We start from the raw sequence: 19,308 nt of genomic DNA on the forward strand, positions 1-19,308 counted from the left end.
CTGTGTGAATTCTCCTTCTTATTCTGAATTATTGTCTTTCAGCCTGATCATTTCTCCAATCTGGTATCACTGTAGAGAAGTCTGATTATTTTTATGTGCCCTCTTTAACCAGATGGCGTGGAGCAGGAGGAAGAGGAGCCCGGTTCGTCCCCTGATCTCCGTGTGGACGATGACCCCGACCTGACGTTGGCGGAACAGAAGCAGGTGGGCGGGCTGGCGTGGAGAGTTTACCAGACCTACTGGTCGGCTGTGGGCGGAGTGCTGGCCGCCTCCATCCTGATGTCTCTGCTCCTCATGCAAGGTTTGGATCAACCGCTCAGCTTTTCAGTGTGGTCTGTGTACGATGGTGACGCTCAGCAGATGCTCCTGGTCGAGGCTTTGTTCGCACTGCAGCTGACGTGTTGTGATTCTTGATACTCAAGTAGAAACATGTCGTGTTTATTTCATTTATTCATTCATGTCCATAATAGGTTTGTCTGAAATGACTAAGTAGATCCAACTAATGAGAAAACAAGCACAAAACAAAATATTGATATATATGTTTTATTTTTTAAATAAAACTCCACTAGAGTACTTGAGTACAATTTTGAGGTACTTTTTTGTAATTTATTTATTCATTTAATTTAATTTTGAGGTACTTGTACTTCGATTTTATGCCACTTTCTACTTCTACTTGACTACATTTCGTAAACATTGTACGTTTTATTCCGCTGCATTTATTCGACATTTGTTAATAGTTGCTTTTGCAGATTAAGATTTTTAGTACCAAATATAAATCATATAATAACTGATTTTATTATAACAGGTTAACCCATAAAGCATCCAAGTAGATAAAGTCATTAAAATGAGCTCCACTTTCACCAACTGCAAAATTAAAGCAATGAACACATTCATTTATCATCATTAGTACTTTTACTTTTGGTACTTTAAGTATGTTTTATATGTTTTGATGCTGATACTTGTGTGTTTTTACATAACAGAGTTTGACTGCAGAACTTTACTTGTAACAGAATATTTCTACACCGTGGTATTACTACTTTAGTCGAAGATCTTAATACTTCTTCCAACACTGGATAAACACAATGAATCAAGCACAGACAAAACACTTTGGGGTGAATGATATAAATTGTTTTTGCATCACTTCATAACACTTTTGGCATCGTTACAGCCTGAATGAAAGCTACTATCCGACATAAAGTCTGTAAATCATCATAATTAAGTTTGCTCTGTGCAGCACTTTTGGCATGTAAATATCACTGAAGCCTCGAGGGGCTGTAGACTTAGACTAAGGCAGAAAAAGTAAAACTTTTCCTGTTTTAAATCAACTGTTTTTTCTCTTTTGTGTTTGTAATTCAGCGTCTAAGAATGTTTCTGACTGGTGGCTGTCCCACTGGATCTCAGAGCTGAAAAACAACAGAACAAATTGTTCCTCCTCAGATGCCTTCAGCTCACCTCACCTGCTTCTCTTCTCACATGGAGGGTTAATGTGAGTTGTCCAATCAATAAGATTTTTCCCCCTTTTTGAAAATAAATTCTTAAATGTGTTAAATGTTTTTCAAGTGGTATTAGAGGTCAGTGGTATCTTACGGCGAGGATTGCAGATTGCAACCAGCTGAAACTTCTCCTGGTTGGATTTCCTTAAGTGTTCTTTGTTCAGGAGGTTTTTACTGGGAGCTGAATTATCCGCAGAGGTCTCCTCCTCTCCAAAACAAATGGACCAGGTGATTAAAACGGGTAAAAACACAGAATAAAGCGGTTTCATGCTACAAATCAGTGTTTCTCCTATGTTGTTTTGCATGTTGGAAACAGCCAGCTTGCCCATCACGTGCTACTGTGTGCTCTAGGGCTGCAATGATTAGTCGACTAATCGATGACTAATCGACTACTAAAATAATCGGTGACTATTTTAGTAGTCGACTAATTGGTTTGAGTCCTTTTTCCTTAGATAAGTACTATAAAAGTACCCAAAATACTCTTATTGCAGCTTCTCATGTTCAAATATTGGCAGCTTTACACACTCTCCCGTGACGGTGAACTAAAACCCTTTGGCGTGAGTACGAAACAAGACATTAGATGACATCATTTTGGGGTTTAGGAGAGACAGACCGACATTTTTCAACATTTTAACACATTTTTCTATAAAATGATTAGTCGACTAATCGAAGAAATAATCGACAGATTAGTTGACAATGAAAACAGTCGTTAGTTGCAGCCCTAATGTGCTCACCTTTATCTGATCCAGACATTTAGTGTAAGGAGACTTTGTGAATACGGCCCCTGGTCTTTATCCAACCCTATCTCTGAAATCTGAATTCACATCTACCCACCCAGGTCTCCTCTGTCCTCAGCACAAACGCTCATTTCAAGCAACGTGAGCTCTGATGTCAAGTTTTACCTGACGGTGTACAGCTCCATCGCTGCGGCCAACACCATCTTCACCGCCCTCCGAGCCTTCCTCTTTGCCTACGGAGCCATCTGCGCCGCCACCACCATCCACAACAGACTTCTGGATCGGGTCCTTAAGGTGCGTCATCTGAGCTCTGAGTCCCCGAGCAACTGTCGGTGCTCCCCGTGTGAGAGCCGAGCAGACTGAGTGTTTGTTATGTTTGGCAGCAGTAGATGAAGATTAGAGAACCAGGCTGGTGACTGAAAGGCCGCCAGTATGAAACTCCAGACTCGCTGCTGGGAGGATGTCACTGAAACATAGTCTTCCCTCAGCCTCAGACACCCTGGAACAGGACATATAACACTCAGACGGCTTGACTGAGCCACATTTTTCAAGGAATAGTTTTACATTTTGGGAAATACACTTATTCGCTTGATTGTTGAGAGTTAGATGAGAAAATTTGTACTGCTCTCATATTTGTTTGTTAGATATGAAAGCTGCATGCAGGAGAAAACTAATTTCATAATTTTTTGGAGGGAGTTATAAAGTATCGATTAATGAGATTTATTACTTAGTGACTGATTTTATGACTTGTTTTATCTGAGTAACTATTCGAAGAGAAACACAATTATTTATTTATTCATAAGAGGAAAAAAGCAAACTATAGAGTAATAAAAGTGTAGCAAAATCTGATTTTTATCCACTTTCCCATCTTATTAATCAGTTTATGGCCTCTACAATTTATTTTGTGACACTTAGTGACATCCTTGACCCTCGGGTTGTTGATAGAGACCAAACCAGAGCTAAAAGGAGAGTGGATCTTAAATGCATCAGATGGATGCAAACACGACTCCATTATTTAACCATTATTTGACCAGAAAACCTCTTGTGATTAAAAATCTCCTTTTCAAGAGTGTCCTGGCCGAGACAGGCAGCAACATAAGTTAGACAACGTAGAACAAAAATACAGAATTAAAATGTAAAGCTCTAAAACAAGCAGTATAAAGCACAAAATCAAAATAAGATTACTACAAAGAAAAGCCAGTGTGTGTATATATATATATATATATATGTATATATGTATAAAATGTAAGTATGGTAATATACGAATACTAGAATTGAACCATAAAAAGGCCAAAATGGCAACTACACATGAACACAAAGACCTGATAATGGTCTCGGTGCAGACAATGAAACATTTTGTGTGTAAGGTGAGCAGAGCCACTTTCAGTTTTTTGCTTAATGTTGTTCTGTGTCTGCTGAAGGTGTAAGAAGGCAAGTGTTGGCTATCGAGTTAGGTGTAACAGCATTATAGGGAAACAATATGACAGGTTTGTGTGTCTGTCCTCAAATTTTGCAGCTTTAAACCTGCATCAGATGGTTTTATTGGCCTCTTAGAGGCAGACGAAACAAGGCTGAAGCCACAACACTTACATATCTTCACCTAATTAAGTAATAACACAGCAGTTACTGAGCAACATTGCCAATCAAGTTGGAGCCTGGTTGCCAATATTCACTTTCCTTTAATCTCTGTTTTGGTCTCACCAACTTTATCTTCTAGATCCCAACCTGAGGGTCAGGAACCCCACTCAGGGAAATATTTGGCTTGGATATATTCTGCTTTATTCACCAGCTGGGCTTTAGCTTTTTCTGTCTGCTGCTTGATGCTGGGCAGGTCGTGTAGAGTGGGTTTTTGGAGCTTTTTAGCTGAAAACAGTTGCCTGCTGTGGCTGTAAATGACACGCTGACCAAAACAATGAGCTGAATGATGTTAAAAGGTTCTGTAGAGCTCAGGGGAACTGCAGGGTTGGTGTTAAAACACTTTAAGCTGTATGCAGCACTCATCTCTCTAGGCTCTCTAAGCTCCCAGAAAAAGTTTTCTTTTGAATGGTGTAATGAGAGGGAAGCACCTGAAAAATGAAACCGTATCAGTGCAAAGAGACTTCGACCTGACGCCAAACACAAGACAACAAAAAGGTTTTTTGAACATCTGAAAATCTGTCTGAAAATTCCTATGCTGCATTATCCAGCTGTCTTTGAAGGGTAATGCAAAAACACTTTGTTTAGCAATAGTTGAGCTAAAATAGTTATCCATCCATCCATCCATCCATCCATCACCAGCCAGATTAAGAGTGATTCAAGAGGACCTTAATGAAATGGCACATTCTGGAAATGAGTACCCCGCCCCGTATGGGGACACAGGGGCAGGGGGCTCGCCAGTGAACGTCTGGTGGCTGGGCCTTGGGCCATGGCTAAGCCCATGGAGCCACCACCCTGTGGGCCCACCACCTGCAGGTACTGGCATCAGCTCCGGGTGCATTGCGTGCTGGGCAGCAGGCAGGAGCACGGACCTGGACATGCTGACCCCTGGTGTGTGTGTGTGTAAAAAAGTTACTGCACAGGAATATTCAGAAAGTTTTTCAGACATTTTATAACCATTTTTACCGTCTTTGTTTGGCCTCCATTGACGTCTGTTTGCACTGAAATGCTTTCACTTTTGGGCTCTCTGCTCTCCTTAACGTCATCAATGCAAAACTTTTTCTCTGACCACAGAGAGCCGAGGGAAGTGAGCACTACAGTTTATATTGTTTTTGGGTGAACTATTCCTTTTATTTCTCCATGAGTTCATCACTATGAATGACACTATTTAAATATAAGTAGTCATGTGGTCCATTGTCAGTATAAAATATTGCTTCCTGTCTCCACCCCCCCCCCCCCCAGGCCACAGTGACCTTCTTCGACACCACCCCGATGGGACGCATTCTAAACCGCTTTTCTTCGGACCTGTACACCGTGGACGATGCCCTGCCGTTCATCCTGAACATCCTGCTGGCCAACGTCTTCGGCCTGCTGGGCATGATGGTGGTGATAAGCTATGGCCTCCCCTGGGTCCTAGTGCTGCTGCTGCCCCTGGCTCTGGTCTACCACCACACACAGAGGTTCTACCGGCACACCTCTCGAGAGCTGAAGCGCCTGTGCAGCATCACTCTGTCGCCCGTGTACTCGCACTTCTCTGAGACGCTGACCGGGCTGGGAACCATCAGGGCCAGCGGTGCATCTGCCAGGTGAGAGACAGGACAACAGAAAAATAAATGATAACAAGAGATCAGCTGATATTCAAACACAAGACCCTTAAAATGAGCAGAACATTTTACCGCTGATAAATAAACTCAGTGCTCTCTGGTGGACAGATTAATGGTGACACTGTTTCTAAATTATTCTGATTTTATTTCTGTGCTGAGATTTTGTTTTTTCTTATTGAAATATACACTCAGAAAAAAGTACCTGTGATGAGTGGGCACTAATATCAGCCTGGCCAATTAATAGATGTACTGAGGTCTAGAGTAGACCATGTTTAATGTTTTCAGAGTATTTTAGACTGGCATTAATTTTAACAACAAATTAGTCGTAAGTTTTGCCTATTTTTTCACGTGAACTACATTTTTCATTTTCTTATCATCAGTGGTTTGCTTTTAGTTATCTTGAGGACTCATATATCAAAATTCCTGCCTTCGCTTCTCCTTTAAAGCTTAAAATATTTTTGATATAAGAAATACCTACATAACGCAGTCATCTGGGTCGATGTGCAAACTCCTTCCATCGTCCCCATCGCACCTGAGGTGGTCGAAGGTCTGCGTTTGGGTATCAGTTGACAAGCTACTCCAAGACTACTGCATGCTGCCACAAAACCAAAAGGGTGCTGAATGAGAAAACAGTAATTAATCATCTGGGAAAAATCCCCTCTGAAATTATACCCTGCTCCTGTTCTGTTTCACTTAGAGATACGTCAAATAACAGAAGCTATAGATGCCCTAACCACTGCTTCATTATGTCTTTAAAGGGGGCCCATTATGCTAATATTCAAGGTCTTACTTTTATTTGGGGTTTCTACTGGAGCATGTTTACATGCTTTGTTGTTCAAAAACACTTATTTTCCTCATGCTTTCTGTGCTGAACACCTGTATTCTCCCTCTGTCTGAGATGCTCCGTTTTCCATCTCCTGAATAGTTAAAAAACATGACAGATGAGCTGAAAGCCAGGCGTAATATTAAAAAAGAGGAGGAGGGACGTCTATGTAAAAGGCAGGTTCAGAATAATGGGGTAATTAATGAGAGTACACACTGACAGAAAGAAACAGGAACAAGAAACAAACACAGAATCTTCAGTTTAACTTGAAGCATTAGAAGTATTTCAGAAAGGAGCCTCAGACCTTTTGGAATTTTTCATCTGAGTAACTAATTGAGTAGCGAATATTTTCAAGATTAAGGCAAGACACAATGTCCTTCAGCCACTGGGCATGAGTGGGCGGGGCAGCATCCCTCCATCTGATTAGAGCTGCCTGTCTAGCCAGCAGAGAGGCAAAAGACTGTGTGCGGTGGTGGATCAGAGTCAGGTGTACATCACCCTCTCTGGTGGCGCCAAGGATCAGAGTCAGGTGTACATCACCCTCTCTGGTGGCGCCAAAGAGAGCAACCAGAGGGCAGGGTTTACAAATGTCACAAATGTTACAAATGTCCTTTCAGTATTTTTCAAGGATCGGACACGTCCAATATATGTGAATAAGAGAAGCCTCACCTCTTCAACATTTGTCACAGCTAGGGTCCACATCTGGGTAAGTGCATGATTTGTCACAGCTAGGGTCCACATCTGGGTAAGTGCATGAAAGTCTGACTTAAGACCAATGGGCTCTTTGCACGACCTTAAACTGTAATAGACAGTGGCGAGCACAGAGAGATGATGAGTTAACCAGTTTGAGGATAGAGTCCCACGCACTGTCCGACAATGCAGTGTTTAAATCTTGTTCCCAGGTATGTTTGATTTGATTACAGAAATCAGTCACTAGCTGGCATCAACTTGTCTCTAAAGCAGAAACAAACTATTGGAAAGAGAGTATTCAGAATGGTCTTCTACATACGTTTACCTGATTATTTAAACTTTGGTCACATTTAATATGAACATCCGACATTGTAAAGTTATATAAATATATATGACATAAAATAAGGAAAAGTTCAATCCCCTTTAGAATTATCACTTGTAGCACAGTCACAGATTAAAGGACTCATCTTGTTCCAGGTTTGAAGAGGAGATCGCCAAGCGTCTGGAGCAGAACCAACGCTGCCTGTTCCTTAGCAACGCCGCCAGCCAGTGGCTGAGCATCCGCCTGCAGCTGATTGGCGTTGCTGTGGTGACCGGCCTTGGCGTGATCGCTGTCATCCAGCACCAGTATAACTCTGTCGATCCTGGTGAGTCTACGTCTGAGTTTGGTGGCTGTGCGCCAGTGATGTGAGATGGGTCAGTTCCATGATGTGTGTTGCTGCCTGGCTTCAGGTCTGGTGGGTCTGTCCCTGTCCTACGCCCTGTCCATTACAACCCTGCTGTGCGGCATCATACTCAGCTTCACCCAGACGGAGATGCAGCTGGTGAGTGTGGAGAGAACCGAGGAGTACTCCACCGGCCTTCCCACCGAGCCACAGCACCAGAACACACAGGTCAGACCCACTGCTGCACTCCCATGAACGCATACTGATTATCGGTTCGTGAAGAGGGGTATGATGGAGAACATGAGCAGTCTAGAGCGATGGTTCCCAACTCAAGGTCTTTATTTTTCCTCAGACAGCACATTCAATTTATTGACATCAGTTCATTCTGTCAGTGAATTCAAACCCAGGACCTTCATGCCACCCTTTAACTGGCAAAATTTAATTTAACATAATGAGTTTCACTCAAAGGTCTAGTTTGTGGGACTGAATGGCATCTAGAGGTGAGGCTGCAGATTGAACTGAAACTTCTCCTGTGTGTTAAGTGGGAAATGGTGTTTATAAGATCAAAATTCTACTTGCAAAATTCACAATATTTCAAAGTAAAGGTTTTTATTTGACCAACCTGACCCACATGCTCACAACCTGGAGGGGCTTTTGCACTTAGAAATGTTATCTAGGATTTGTTGAAGCTGGTATTTACTGATGCCGATCACATTTTCTGCTATCAAACTCCATTGTGGCATTGCTGTAGATCTTTTCTAAATTTTGACGTCTCATTAGTGAAACTGTTTTACTTCCATTCCACAAATGAAATGCAAAAAATAAAGTTAGTTTGCTGGTTTGTTTAAACAATGTTAACATGTTTGAGGGTGGATAAAATCATATTCACTGTATGCGTAATAAATATCACTTGTCACTGCTGTTTCGACACCAGCTGCCCCCGGCGTGGCCCGAGCAGGGCTGGTTGGAGTTCCGCAGCGTGGTTTTGGCCTACAGGGACGGTCTTCCTAACGCCCTGGACGGAGTGAGCCTGGTGGTGCGACCTGGGGAGAAGGTGGGCATCGTGGGACGTACAGGCTCTGGAAAGTCCACCTTGTTCCTGGCCCTGTTCCGTATGGTGGAGCTGAACCAGGGTCAGATTCTCCTGGACGGGCTGGACATCAGCACTGTGGGCCTGGCTCAGCTCAGGTACGCCTGAAGTGGTGGTGGGTTTGCATTAGTGAGCTAACACCGGTCAAACAACACAGTTTGAGAGTTATAGGGTATCCGCAGCTCCAGTGTACATATAGTTGTTGTGACATTATTTTGTTATCTTCAGGAGGGAGTTCACTTTCTGGTGTTTTGTCTCCAGATTTCTTACTTTTTTCTTTCCAGTTTTTTTGAAAGATTTCCTGGTCCCCTTGTCCAGTGCTCTGACTATTTTGTAAAACCCCTTAGACACTGCTGTTGTGATTAAAGGCTATCAAAACTAGAAGTCACACAGAGAGAGCGTACTTCCAACAAGGCTGCACAAACACAGAACAAAACAAGAACAGTGGGATATGTGTTAGATTTTTTTAAGTCATGTGAGAGCAGTAATTCATGAGAAAAAATTGAAAACATCTAAAAATACAATAAAAATCTAGCAGTGTTAATAAATCCTAAGAAATTCCTGAAACTTCACCAAAATCTGGTTAGTTGTGGCCAAAATTTCTGCCAAAAAACCCCCAAAACAACAAAAACAAAAACATAACCTATCTTGTCAAGGTGACAAACTTGAAATGATTTGAAGTCTAAATTTCAGTCTTCAGGGTCTTGAAAATGCAGCTTGTTTTTGTCATTTTCCCAATGATGTCACAGCCCAGACTTTCTGTTTGTTTTCAGTTTCTTATGTATTATAATTTAGAAACTGGCTTCAAATTTGATTCCGATTAGCATTAAAACAAGTTGTCAACTTAAACTGTATTGCTGCTGAGGGGAAATTTGTCTCGCAGCCAGGTTAAAAACAGAACGCAGACTTGAACATAAAACATAATAAATACATAAAACATGTATATATATAAAATATACAAAGAAAAATACTATAATCCCTGAAACAAGGGCACATAAAACAATATACATCAGTGACATCATGTCATAAAACCCTGAGTACATCTTGTAAGAGTTAAAACAAGATCACCACCAGTCATTAGATAATTTCTCGCTCTGTTAGACTTTGCCTTCAGTTCTCTGAATCTCCATCCAGAGGAGACATCTTTTTATGGCTGGGTATCGATACTCAACACCTTTAAGGTATCAACTGAAATAACCCAGTACTAAATTGTATTGAAGCTTATTGCCCAAAATGACCACTGATGAGGAAGAAGAAAACCCGGCTCATCGATTGGCCAGGACGGAAAACGGAAATCCATTGTGGGCAGCCACAAGCAACTGCGATATATAGTCTTCTGACCATCTATCAATAAGCGCCAGCACCTCTTCACTACTCCACGTCTGCCCACGAGACATTTTCCAACTTTTTCTTTTTTTTACCTCTGCTTCTCCCGGTTCACACTGTTGGCTTTGTTTGTTTTTTTCTACCCAAAATGCACTGCGCTCTACGTCACGTCCTCTCTCATGCATCTCAATGCATTCTAGTAGATGTCAGTTGGCACACCCCTAGTTTGGAGAAGCAGGCATGAGTCTGACGTGGAAGCTAAGTGATCGACTGCTGTGGAGGGGTCAGCAACAAAATCTATTTTAGCCCCCTAAAAAAGTCCCACCTAAAGATGATAAATATCAGTTTAAATGTACTCTGTAAAGACAGTATTTTTAGGCCTATACCTTTCAGTCAGCCCGTTCTGATGGGAAAGCCGTGAATGACTTCAGTTCTCCATCTTTGCTCTCGTCAAAGCCACCAGACTCCATTGAGAAAATCTGTAATTTAAGCTTGCTGAACACGGTGGCTTGTGGTCTGCCGCTGCTTTGATCAGTCAGTTAGTTTGTGTTATTGTGTGGCTTCAGTGAATTTGAACTAATCTTTTTACATGCTAACAGTTGTTCAACAACACAAACAAAATAACTGATTGATGCAGCAGACCAGCAGCTCCTGTGTTCAGCAATGTTAAATCACTTGTTTTCTCAATGGAGTCTGGCTTTGAAGAGAGCGATATAACGGCTTCATTTTCCCGTGTGAAATCACTGTCTGACACTGAGGTGATGCAGTGAAAATATTCTCAATATAGCATACACTTGAAATGATACTGATCTTTTTAGGTGGCTAAAATACGTTCTGTTACTGACCCTGTCCGCAGCAGTAGACTGCTTAGCTTCGAGGTCAAACTTCCAGTAGGTTTCTCCAACGTGGGGTTGTGCTGACTGACATCTGCTGTTTGTAATATACTGTCTATGGATGAGAACCTTATACAACCCCACTTCAAAAAAACGGAACTATCCCTATAAGCCGCTGTATACACAGAGATCGCTACATAATCCTTGTTTTTCTCACATTATCTATAGTTTAATTCAGACTTTGATGATGCTGCACAGTGTAGTAAAAGCAGTCAGTCACAGGTCACTTTTGTGTGTTATGGTGGCGCCCTCTGCAGGTCTAGGTTGGCCATTATTCCCCAGGACCCCTTCCTGTTCAGCGGGACCATCAGGGAGAATCTGGACCCGTGTGGGCAACACGCTGACCAGCAGCTGCTGGACGTGGTGGACCAGTGCCACCTCAGCTCTGTGGTCAGCAGGATGGGTGAGAGACCTGAGACAGAGGCATGAAAAGGTGTAATGAGAAAGTTTTAGTGACGATAACATGGGGTGACAGTGAATTAAGGATGAGCAGAGCAATGTTTGTTAAACCAAGGCGTGTCTGTTTTGAATCAATCCACCTGACTCGCAGTCCTTTGATTCACAAAGTCCACTCCACCCTTCATCATTCCTGTGTGGTCTGGTGAACAGTTACAGAATATCTCCATTGGTGAATGTGATTTTTGATCCAGAACATCTGAAGGAATGGTACACCCAGCTCAGGTCACAGGATGCTGTGTGATTATGTTACATAAGGTCAAGTCATAGTCATATGATCCACTTATCATCTTTGCCTCCTTTTATTTCATTCTCCTCCTCTTCTCTTGTGTTTTTATTTATCTTTGAAAGAAAAGAGAAGAACGAAGAATAGACTAGAAAGCCATTATTGTCATTGTGCAGTATACAATCAAATTAGGAGTGCTACCGCTGTTCAGTGCAGGAAAAAGACACTGCAAAAAAACACAAAGCAAACAAACATCCACAGCCATGTAAATGAAGAATGTAATGTAATGTTACACAGGAATAAAATTATTTATTTCATAGTGTTTAGTTTTGGATGCATGAAAATAGCCACCTTAAACTCTCTCTGCAGGACTAGGATACCAACATTAACACAAAAACATGACCTGGACCTGGTGCAGCTTCAGGTGTGCTACACTGTAAAAAGAAACTATTTTTTAGTTTAAAAAGTTAGTGTTGGGCTGCCTTATATTTTTAAGTTGATTGATTGAGAAAACAAGTTCAATCGTTACCAAATTATCTCAACTTGTCTTCTCAAATTCAGTCAACTTAAATTTTCAAGGCAGCCCAGACACTAACCTTAAGTTAAAATGACTACTCTCTTTTTACAGTGTACCTCTGCAGCTGATTTTGTGCAACATACAGTGTCCTTCAAAGTGATGTGTCAGCAGAAATGAGAGATGATGGTGTCAGATTCAGAATCGCTCCCTCGTGCCTTGTGTTTATGTTCATGTGTGTATATTTATTTGTGTGTCAGGTGGTCTGGATGCTGAGGCTGGGGAGAGAGGGAAATCTTTCTCTGTGGGACAGAGACAGCTGCTGTGTTTGGCCAGAGCTCTGCTGACCCAGGCCAAGGTGAGACCTCACCTGTATTATTAACTCCAACACAGAGCAGCTGCTTACATTGTGCCCGTCTGGGTGCAGCAGATCAAAGGATGAGCTTCTTTTTTTTTTCTTTTTTTTTGCTTTAACACATGATGCTGTTTTATATCTAAAATAAAGTGACATTTTACCCCAACATTAAAAATACACATTCCTCTCACCTGTAGGGCTTTTTATCAGTGTAGATTGTTTTGGTGTGAGTTGCAGAGTGTTGGAGATATCAGCTGTAGAGATGTCTGCCTTCTCTCCAATATAATGGCACTACATGTCACTCAGCTTGTGGTGCTCAAAGTGCCAAAAATACATTTGAAAACCTCAACATCAATGTGTCTTTCCATAAATCATGACCTGGTTACTCAAGATGATCGACAGACCTTGTCAGGAGCAGTGTCATGTTGGAACGATTTTCATTTTACTGAACTACATTGCCAACTTTAGTACTGCTAGGGGTGGGCCATAAAGCCCTAAAATAATATCACGATATTTCAGGGTATTTTTTTGATGACAATATTTTTGACAAAATGACAAATTAGTAAAAATTGTAACAAAATAAGTGATATAGTTTTGCAGTTTTCCTTTAAAATATTCAGTAAAATCTAAAAAAATGATCTCTCATTCCTTTAGTTTGTGAACAACAACTGTAACAGCTCCCAAATACAAAAAATGTCCCCTGGGATCTATATATATATAAATCAACAGCTGATTTCCTTCTTTTAGTAAAATCCTAAATGACTGAGTTGTTGTTTTTTTTCCACCTGGACCTTTATGCTCTGCCATTTCTCCTCTAATCATCACGCTGTAACCTGTGACAGGCTGTTATGATACCACAACTATCACACAGTCACATATATGGAGTTTGTTGTTGAGCTGCGAGCATCACGTAGGTTTACATTACCAAAGGGTTATGACAATGCATGCAGATGCATTTTTCCTACTTCTCAGTGATACGGTTGGTGGGTGTAGGTCGGTAGAAAGAAAATCCTGCATGAAACTGCTCACAACAAGGTCTGTGGATTATCTTGAGTAACTGGGTCATGATTTCTGGAAAGAGAGGAAAAATGCATCTACTCATGGACAAGAGGCTCGTGCTCATGACAGCACAAGATGTAAACATTAGTGGCGTCCTCCTTGGCTAAGCTCTAATGTTAGCTAGTTCAGTGATGCGACATGAGCTAGCAGTAGATTCACACTTCCTTCTGCATGGTGATACAGTTGGTGGTGTAATTCAGTAGATAGAAAATAGTTCCTGCTTGAAACTGTTTACAACATCTGTAGATTATTGTGAGTAACCAGGTCATGATTTCTGGAAAGAGACATTGATGTTGAGTTTTTTAAATGTATTCATTTTGGCACTTTGAGCACCAGGAGTGCCATCTAGAGAGAAGGCAGACATCTCTACAGTTGGTATCTCCAACACTCTGCAACTCAAACCAAAACAATCTACAGTGATAAAGAGCACTATAGGTAAGAGGAAACATGTATTTTTTATTTTAGGGTGAATTGTCCCTTTAAAGTTGTCTTGTATTTTTTTAAGATTTCAATGCAGTGTGTTTAAAAGTAACAGTAAACTCTCCTTGAGCACCTACTTTTTTAAATTACAACAGAAAATGAGGTGACATATCTGTTCACAGTGCAGCCAAACGAGCTCCTGTTGTTCTGAAGAGTCAGTCAAAAATTGGGCGTTTTCCATCACGCCATGAGCAACCAGCATCTAATTTCATGCTGCATGTGAGGTTTGCAGCTCTTAATCTAACAGCTAACTGTGGCTGCTCTGTCTTACTCCATTACCCCGTGCAACATTTCAAACTGTTGAAAAAAACCATGCTTTGTTTTGTGGATGCAAAGTAATTGAGTTCAGCTTTTAATGTGAAGCGGCAGCAGTAGTTTGCATTCGCAGTAGCTTAACACAGCTCTGACACAGCTGAGGGAGAGTGAAGATTAAACAATGAGGCTGATAACAGTGAGATAAAACTCACAAACAGAAATGCTGGATTACATGCTGCATAAATTCCTGGCGATCCTTCACGTGTAGGTGGAACACGAGAAAAACTACAGCAAATACATTGCCTGGGTCATAAGTAGTATTAAAAGCTGTGTCTTATTTCACAGAAGTGTTAATGGTTATAATTTAATGTGCTGCCACACCTGTTTCTTGTTCTGTTCTATTTTTATCACACTCCTCACCTGTTCAGAGGTGGTTAGGGTTAGGCCGTGACAATCTCACACTGAGACAGACATAAGCCAAAGCTTTTGTGCTTTTGAAATACCTTTTTTTAAACTCCAACTGACAGCTTACCTCCAGTTTCCTTAAGAATAAATCTTAAGTACACAAAAGCTGTGTATCTTTGAACACTCCCTTTGTAACGACATGTTTGTATTTACATTTGAGTGTGTCTGTTGACTAACAAGTGCTGCTATTTCCTTTGCACAGCAACATGAGACACTAAACCTTTTGCCCTTTGCAGTGTTTGTCTGCTTCCTTCTTACTTTCATCCTCAGTGTTTCCTGCACGGTTGTAACATCTGTTTCTGGTGAATGAGCTCCAGGTCACAACACTAGAACATCTGTTTTCCCGTCATGTAGGTCCTGTGTATTGATGAAGCCACAGCCAGCGTGGACCAGAAGACGGACAAACTGCTGCAGCAGGCCATCAGAGAGAAGTTTCAGGACAAGACCGTCCTCACTATTGCACACAGGTAAAAGATTTTCGGATGCAAATGTCTGAAAAATCAGCTCCTATTTTTCAAGATATTATATACCGTAACCTGGCCAACCCAACCTGGCAAAGGAGAGAGTTACTGCCCCAACCAAAGGAGTTCAAGTATCTTGGGGTCTTGTTCCCGAGTGAAGGTAAAATGGAGCATAAGATGGACAGGTGTAGTGAAGAGGGAGCTGAGCTGGAACACAAAGCTTTTAATTTACTGCTCCATCTAAGTCCAGCTCCTCATCTTTGAGGGTCGGGCCACAAGTTTGTGACCGAAAGAATGAGATTGCGGATTCAAGCGGCTGAAATGAGTTTCCTCCGTAGGGTGGCCGTAGGGTAGAGAGAGGGTGAGGAGCTCAGACATCTGGAGGGAGCTCGGAGTAGAACCGCTGCCCCTTTGCGTCAAAAGGGGTCAAGTTGAGGTGGTTCGGGCATCTGATCAGGATCCTCCTGGGCACCTCCAGTTTGAGGTTTTCTGGGCACATCCAGCTGGTAGGAGGCCCTGGGCAGACCCAGAACATGCATGAGGGATTATATATCTCATCTGGCCTGGGAACGCCTTGGGGTCCCTCAGGAGGAGCTGGGAAGCGTTGCTGGGGAGAGGGATGTCTGGAGTGCCTTGCGCAGCCTGTTGCCTCTGCAAACAGGCCCCTGATATGCAGATGAAAATGGATGGATAATATAACCTTCAACCATGGATGGATTTGTCATTTCATGCTCTAGTCTTAGTGATTTGAAACTCCTACTTTAATCTCTTAAACTCTTCCTACATGGAAATATGAAAAAATATCTTTTTTTTTTTGTCTGTGTTTTTGTCTCCAGGATCAACACCATCATGGACTGCGACAGGGTCCTGGTGATGCGAGCTGGGAAGGTGGTGGAGTTTGACACCCCAGCTGCTCTCTGCCAGACTGACCACTCTATCTTCCACAGGCTGGTCGGTCGGAGAGGAGAGTGAGCTGACTGAAAAGACACTAGAGGACAGAAAAATATTTATTTTTATATTTTTCATCCTGGAAATGTTTGCTGAGAACTTTTTCAGCACCGTCCTGCTTTACATACTGTTATGGCACACATTTAAAGAGGTCTTCTACTGTTGGAGCAAAGAGGCGGGGGATGCCTTGCTCCAGATTTCTGTTTGGACTGGGAAGTGATGATATGGGTTTGCAGATATGAAACGTATGAAACTTTCTTCTTGGGAGACTAAAAACTAGACACTTCACTTAAATTAGTTTTTTTGTCTCCTTAATCTCATTTTTGGGGGACATTTTTAACTATGAAGCAATAAATTTGCACTGCACATTAACCATTTATCCTGCTGGGATTTGTTGTTCTTTATTACTACAAGCACGTAACTTGCAGCAGGCCTTATATACGACTCTCTATACTCTACCAGTCCGTTTTATTTTCTCTCAGTGTGCACTGGGGAAAAATCACCCATGGTGGCTGATGCGGGGCATTTGCTGCACTCATGCTTGAATATTCTGAAAATACCTTAAAATGTGAAAAGGATGATGTATTAAAATGCATATTCTCTGTTAGCTGCTGTTAAACTTGATAGATTTTAACCCTACACAGTTACAAAACACCTACCACTAAATTCCAGCCTGTGAAAATAAGCGTAGTTGCGTCAGCTTCAGTAGTATAAAAACATGGATTTATACAGAAAAATTATGGGGGTACACTGCAGGTTTAGTAGCCTGTTTTTAGTTGCAGTCAGAGCTGAAGAAATATCAGTCTGCCACAACAGCCTAGCCCTAATTTGAAAGAGGGATCTGTGTATGAGTAATCTCAAATCTTAATCTGGTTCCCCTAAAGTGGGAGTTGATGATAGGTCACTTTGCAGTCACTAGATAGTGTTCCTGTGTTATATGGTCAGGTTATTTTGAGATATAGAAGAGGTTTAAATGAAGGTCTGTCTTAAATGAAGTGTTACATTTTACACTTTTGCAAGTTAAAAGGATTTTCATCCATCCAATGGGAACAACATAGAGATAATGACATGCAGTATGTTTTGGTGTTCCTCAGGGAAGCTGTTTTGATCCTCCGCCGTTTTTGTTATATGTGTGTTTTTTGGAAGTTATCATGAGATACACAATGTTGATTTCTGTATCTGCTGTCTGTGGCTGCTGCTAGTTTGTTAGAAGTTCACAACTACACCCAAAGACAGCAAACTAGGAGTGGGGCAATCTGTGCTCCTAAATTTCTTTAACTTTGGAACGTTGTACCAAAAGACAATTAAAAAACAAACAAACTCAGAAAGCATTTATAATTGTCCGCTTAACACATTACTTCTTGTTGCAATTTACACTTTTGCAAGCTAAAAGGATTTTTCATCCACCCACTGGGAACAACATAGAGATAATGACATACAGTATGTTTTGGTGTTCCTCAGGGAAGCTGTTGTGATCCTCTGCTGTTTTTATTATATGGGCGTATCTTGGATGCTATCTTCAGATACACTATGTTGATTTCTGTAGCTGCTGTCTGTAGCTACTGCTGTTAATTTGTGCTGCTGCTGGTTTGTTAGAGGTTCACAACTACACCCAAAGACAGAAAATTAGGAGTGGGGCTTTTAGTATCTGTGCTCCTAAATTTCTTCAACTTTGGAACGTTTTACCAAAAGACATTTAAAAAAAAAACAAAAAAAACCCCTACTTAGACAGCATTAATAACTGACCGCTTAACACATTACTTCTTGTTCTTGTTCTTTTTTTTGTTTTAAGATTATTTTGGGGCATATTCGCCTTCATTGGACAGTTGAAAGTGCCGAGGTGTACAGGAAACAGGGAGGCAGAATCAAGCCAGATTTTCTTTGTTTTGTTTTTTAATTTTATTTATAATGTTTGCTTATCTGCTTTTACAGTTTTTCTTTTAAATTAAAACACATCGACTGCATTTAGTGGATGTGGATGTGAGAGCCACGTACATCACGTTCATCATTATTAACATATTACGTAACATATGAATCTCAGAGGTTTCGGATGGCAGGTCTGAATTTCCTGGTTACTTTTCTGACCTTGATGTTATCTTTGTCACTCACATTTTTTTTGTTATCTCTTATCAAAACAAAAGTACAGCTTTTCTAAATGTGTGTGTTTTTTTGTAGTTTATAAAACCCAAGGTCTTTTTTATAACTAGAGGGAATGTTTTTAGGATCAATTCCTTTTCTTCTCTGCAAATAATTTACTGTCAGTCAGGAAGAAAATTCACTCTTACTGGAGGGGAAGTTTAAAACCTTGAGTCTGTGCCGTGTTTGTCCTGTCCTCATTTGTCTCTGTTTATTCTGCACATCCGTTACAAACACTTGTGACATGTTTTTCCAAAGTTGTGTCAACATGAAAACACGTTACCACCCTGACTGTTTTATTCTGTATTGAGATGGTTTAGGGAATTACAGTATGTGAACTACGGCTGCAACTAGTGATTGTTTTCATCATCGATTAATTGTTTGGTCTGTAAAACTCTAAAACAGTGGAAAAACTTTGTCGCAATATCCTAGAGCACAATGTGACGACATTAAATGGTCGTGAAAATATTCAATTTACTATGAAAAGACCAAGAGAAGCAGCAAATTATCACGTTTGAGAACCTGGAATCATCAAATGTTTGGTATTTTTGCTTGAAAATTCAGTCCAACAATTAATCGACATCAAAATACATGCAGCTACATTTTCTTTTGAGCGATGAATGGATTGATCTACTAATCGCTGCAGCTCTAATATAAACTGTAAATCAAATTTAAATTCAAATATTGACGGAAAGAAGAAACTTTTTCTGGATGCACCACTGATAATATGCATTGTTAGACTGAACAATTCAAAATAACTTGTGATGATGAAGTGTGATATATTTAACATTCACATAAATCATTTGGGAATGATTTATTTTGTTGTCTTTGTTTTTGTCAACAAAGTTGCTTTATAATTTAAGTCCCTGTAATAAATCACTTTCTTTTCTAGTAAACATTTGTTGTCACACCTCTTTTATTTCACCAGGTCTGCCTGAGAACAGAGTTGTCCTTACGTAACGCCACAGCCCTTCTGGTGCCACAGCCGTACCTTTCC

The 19,308-nt window shown here is 41.0% G+C and overlaps 1 protein-coding gene across 4 annotated transcripts in view; it reads left to right on the forward strand.

The window, feature by feature from the left end:
• abcc10 (ATP-binding cassette, sub-family C (CFTR/MRP), member 10) overlaps positions 1-19,225 on the forward strand; it is a 36,336-nt gene extending 17,111 nt beyond the window's left edge. For 3 of the 4 annotated variants that reach the window (XM_050043936.1, XM_050043935.1, XM_050043937.1), the window contains exons 12-22: positions 113-301; positions 1,357-1,486; positions 2,332-2,524; positions 5,108-5,451; positions 7,460-7,629; positions 7,715-7,875; positions 8,582-8,835; positions 11,214-11,359; positions 12,413-12,510; positions 15,121-15,233; positions 16,064-19,225. In XM_050043936.1, the coding sequence (XP_049899893.1) occupies positions 113-301; positions 1,357-1,486; positions 2,332-2,524; positions 5,108-5,451; positions 7,460-7,629; positions 7,715-7,875; positions 8,582-8,835; positions 11,214-11,359; positions 12,413-12,510; positions 15,121-15,233; positions 16,064-16,199 (1,934 nt within the window). In that variant the 3' untranslated portion in view covers positions 16,200-19,225. Of the gene's footprint in view, positions 1-112; positions 302-1,356; positions 1,487-2,331; positions 2,525-5,107; positions 5,452-7,459; positions 7,630-7,714; positions 7,876-8,581; positions 8,836-11,213; positions 11,360-12,412; positions 12,511-15,120; positions 15,234-16,063 lie in introns of those variants that run through there. The other variant, XR_007569909.1, reaches the window with a different exon arrangement.
• Positions 19,226-19,308: the final 83 nt, after the last annotated feature.

Source organism: Epinephelus moara, chromosome 5 (assembly GCF_006386435.1).
Source record: "Epinephelus moara isolate mb chromosome 5, YSFRI_EMoa_1.0, whole genome shotgun sequence".
In the NCBI taxonomy this organism is placed as follows: Eukaryota; Metazoa; Chordata; class Actinopteri; order Perciformes; family Serranidae; genus Epinephelus; species Epinephelus moara.